General features: G+C 57.7%; 1 protein-coding gene across 1 annotated transcript; it reads right to left on the bottom strand.

Moving 5' to 3' along the window:
- Nucleotides 1–1011: 1011 nt before the first annotated feature.
- On the bottom strand, nucleotides 1012–2376 carry LOC132589599 (uncharacterized protein K02A2.6-like; the record flags this gene model as incomplete). Its single annotated transcript, XM_060262351.1, has 2 exons — nucleotides 1012–1596; nucleotides 1945–2376. Coding segments are annotated over 2 exons (1017 nt in total), but the record flags the coding sequence as incomplete, so codon positions are not given.
- Nucleotides 2377–4471: the final 2095 nt, after the last annotated feature.

Below are 4471 nucleotides of genomic sequence, written 5' to 3'. Positions count from 1 at the left end.
ACCAGAGTCGGAGAGTGATTTCAGCAAGCTTTACTTCAGGAACACACACACAGACTGAGACCTATTCAAACTTCCTGCTCTTTTATACAATTCTTGCCCCCTTCTGATTGGTCCTTAACTATCTACATGGATTGGCTATTTACAGGGCCCTAAGGGCCTATCAGGGTACAGTATGAGCCTAGATGTTGATTGGCTACTTATGTTTCAATCCTTCCCCTGATTGGGCACGCTTAGGCCTTCTCTGGAACCCTGGTGTGGAATACAAGCTTTGGCTTGTTCAGCTTCCCTCCAAAAGTAACAATTCCCTCCAAAAGTAACAGTTCTCCCATTTGAGCCTAGGACACAACACCCCTCCCCCCATAGTTCCAGCTATCAGGTGACATAGTCCTGGAGATATGCCAGAGGGCGGCGGTCTCGTGTCGAGCGTCGGAGCTCCGAGGGGACTGGGCGTTCTGACTCGGTTGGTGGTTCCACGGCTGCAGAGCTGGAGACATCTGGGACGGCGGCCTCGGGAGACCTGGGTTCAGCTGCGCGGTCGGGGGTCTCCTCCTGCTGGGCCGAAGCGGGCTCCATGGAACCCTGTTCTGTGTCAGGCTCTCGGGGACTTACATTGTCCGGATCTGGAGCCTCTGACCTTGGCTCCCCGGCAGGCAGGCGACCTCGGAGTTGGTCGATGTGTCGCCTCAGGAGATGTCCACCCTCCAAGGCCACTGCATAGGAGACCGGTCCGGTGACGTGGTCCACCTTTCCAGGGAGCCAGGCAGGGCCAGTGGTGGCATAGTTCCGTGCCCACACTGTCTCACCTGGGTAGAACCCTCTGGGGGCTTTAAGGTGTTCCGGCGCCGGTCGCCTGTCTGGGGCTCGGTCAGGGTGCAGCTTGTCCAGCAGGGTGGTGATGCGGCGGTCCATGAGGAGTTCGGCTGGACTGCGACCTGTGGAGGCGGTGGGTGTGGTCCGGTAGGCCATTAGGAAACACGCCATGTCTTTTGGCCAGTCTGAGGGGCCCAGACGGTTCAAGGCCTCCTTTGCCGTGCGCACCATCCGCTCTGCCTGGCCGTTGGTGGCTGGATGAAATGGGGTAGAGCGAATGTGCCTGATGAGGTTCCTGGCCAAGAAGTCCTGGAACACTGCGGACGTGAATGCTGTGCCGTTGTCGGTGACGATGGTCTCCGGCAACCCGTGGGTTGCAAAGATGGCCCTCAGAGCCGTGATGGTCGCCTGCGACGATGGTGAGGGCACCTGGACCACCTCCAACCACTTGGAGTATGAATCCACTAGTATGAGTAGAGTCCGCCCATGGAAGGGGCCAGCAAAGTCCATATGCAGTCTTGACCAGGGGTTTTTGGTGGATTCCCATGATTGCACTGGGCCACGTGGGGGGTCAGGCCTTGACACCTGGCATGTTGGGCACCTTTTAACCCAAGCCTCAATTTCTGCATCGAGGCCGGGCCACCAGACATAGCTCCGTGCGAGAGCCTTCATGCGGACTATGCCCGGGTGTGCCTCGTGCAGGGCTCTCAGCACTTGGTCTTGCAAGGGTTTGGGGATGACGACTCTGTTGCCCCATAGTAGGCAGCCTTTGTGGGTGGATAGTTCATCTTTCCGGGCTGCAAACGGAGTAAATTCCGGCCCAGTTGAGCCCTTGGGCCACCCCCTCCCCACCCAGTCCAAGACATGGGAGAGGACTGGATCACGAGCGGAGCGGGCAGCAACGTCGCGGGCGAGCAATGGCCTGTCCGGAAGCATGTCCATCAGTAGGATCTGATGAGCCGGGGCTGGATCGGGATCCACGTCAGGCAAGGGCAAGCGGCTCAGGGCATCAGCATGGCCCATTGCCTTGCCCGGGCGATGCACTAGGGTGTAGGTGTAGCCGGCTAGAAAAATGGACCAATGGAGGACCCGTGGGGACAACACCTGAGGGGTCTGCCGGTCCGATGCAAAGAGGCCCAAGAGGGGTTTGTGGTCCGTATAGAGGGTAAAGGGCCGGCCGTAGATGTAATCATGAAATTTTTTGACGCCGGCCATGACTGCCAACCCTTCTTTGTCGATTTGGGCGTAGTTCCGCTCCGCCGATGAGAGGGTCCGCGAGTAGTACGCGATAGGGACTTCGGTCCCATCAGGGAGTTGGTGGCCCAGAACTGCCCCCACGCCATAAAAGGATGCGTCGCATGCAAGGACCAAGGGCAGGGTCTCGTCGAAATGGGCAAGGACGGAGTTGGACATCAGGAGGCCCTTGATATCCTGGAAGGCTTTAGCATGCTGGCGGCCCCACGCCCAGGGTCGGTTCTTGTCTAGAAGCCGGTGCAGGGGTTCGGCCACCGCTGCCTTGTGGGGGAGAAAAGCATGATAAAAGTTTAGGAGGCCGAGGAAGGCCTGGAGTTCTTGCTTGTTGGTGGGCGCTGGAGCATCTCTAATGGCACGCAGCTTGGCGTCGGAGGGGTGGACCCCCTGGGCATCGATGGAGAACCCCAGGAATTCCACCTGATCCACGCCCTGGAGGCACTTCTCCCGTTTGACCTTGAGGCCGGCTGTTTCAAAACGTTGTAGGACTCCTCTAAGGCGGGCGGCGAATTCTTCAGGCGAGGCTGCCGTGATCAGCACATCATCGAAGAATGGAGTGACTCCAGGAAGTCCTTTTAAAAGAGAGTCCATGAGTTCCTGGAACAACCCCGGAGCCACACTCACGCCAAATTGCAACCGCTTTACTCTAAAGGCCCCCCGGTGGGTCACAATTGTTTGGGCGTTGGCCGTGGCCTCATCCACCGGCAGCTGTTGGTAAGCTTGGGCCAAGTCCAACTTGCCAAAAAATTTTGCACCGGCTAGGGTGGCTAAAATGTGGCTGACGATGGGCACAGGGTATGCGTGGGCCTGAAGAGCCTTGTTGAGGGTGCACTTATAGTCTGCACAAATCCGCACCTCCCCACTGGGCTTGACTGGAGTCACGATGGGAGTTTCCCAGGTTGCGTGGGTGACAGGCTCTAGTATTCCCTGTGCAATCAGTTTATCCAGTTCCTCCTCAATTTTAGGCTTGAGCACGAATGGAACTCGCCGCGCTTTAAGCCTAATAGGCCGCACTGTGGGGTTGAGGTGTAGTGTAACCGGGGGACCCGTGTAGCAGCCCAAGGTGCCATTGAAAACGGCTGGGAACTCTTCGCAAACCTTGTTAAAGTCCACTCCGACAGTCTTATTGACCCCCCTGATCTCTATTCCCAGGGGCTTGAACCAGTTGAGACCCAAAAGGTTTGTAAGGTGGTTCTTGACCACTAGCACTTGTAGCTGGCCCTTGAACCCCTTGTATTGGACTGGGACCGGGCCCACTCCCAAGATAGGCACCTTATTCTTCTGGAAGTCCACTAAGGTAAACCCCAGGTCCCTGAGACGAGGCCTCAGCCTGGTGGGATTTTTAAAAATGTCTCTGCCGCTATAATAGATGATGCTGACCCAGAGTCCACCTCCATTTGGCAGGGCACCCCCCCCGATCCCTACATTGACCCGGATTTTGGAGGGCCTGACTGGCGAGGGTAGGTACTGTACCGGGTATGGGTGGGCGTGGAGAGCGTCGGTCTCGAAGTCTGGCTGGCCTTTGGAGTGCGCAGATCTTTGCGGGACGCGTGCTCGGGATGTGGATCTGCAGGCACAGGCGATGTGGCCTTCCTTGTTGCAGAGTCGACAGGTGGCATTCCGGAATCGGCAGGTCTTTCGCTCGTGCTGGCCCCCGCAGCTTGCACATGCAGGTGGTGTCTTGTGTCTCATGCCCTGTGGGGCATGGGTGGTCTTCCTTCCTGCTGAATGATAGCCAGTTTGTAGAGCTCTGTCCTCATCCGAGTCCTCCATAGATGGTTCAGGGTTGATCTGGTGTGTCGCAGCCTGTCTTGTCAGCCGCGGCTCTGCTGATCTGCCCTTCTTCCAGCTGGTGGCCACGTCGATTGCCTTTGTTAGGTCGCACTCGGAGAGGGACAGGAGTTTCTGTACTAGTTTTTCGTCCCTCAAGCCCCATACAAACTGGTCGAGAAGGACTTCGTTGAGGTCTGCGGAACTGCATCGGCTTGCCACCCGGCGCAGGCTTGTCAAGAACGCCATTGTGGTTTCGCCTGCCTTCTGTGTCCTTTGTCAGAAGTCCCAGTGCCGGGTGAGCTTGGTTGGCTGGGGCTGGAAATACTTCTCCAGAGCGCTGATGATGTCGTCCACCGGCGTCTCTGAGAGCTTCCTGGGTTGGAGAAGAGCCCTGGCTAAGTCCACGGTCTCCGTGCCACACGTACTGATAAGCAGAGCTCTCTGCATGGTAGTCTCTGTAATCTTCCGGAAGGTCAGGTATGACTGGAAGCCTTCGACCCACGAGTCCCACAGCTTGGGGCGATCGATGCTGAAGGGCTGTAGGAGGTTGGCTGGAGCCTCCATTCTTGGCAGCGTGTCTGGGCGGCTTGCGAGCTGGGGTGTGCGCAGAGCGGAGGTGCGGACCCAGATGGCTTGG

Source organism: Heteronotia binoei, chromosome 21 (genome assembly GCF_032191835.1).
Source record: "Heteronotia binoei isolate CCM8104 ecotype False Entrance Well chromosome 21, APGP_CSIRO_Hbin_v1, whole genome shotgun sequence".
NCBI classification, from domain to species: Eukaryota; Metazoa; Chordata; class Lepidosauria; order Squamata; family Gekkonidae; genus Heteronotia; species Heteronotia binoei.
Note: the sequence above shows the minus strand (reverse complement) of the source record. Positions and strands in the feature narration are given on the sequence as shown.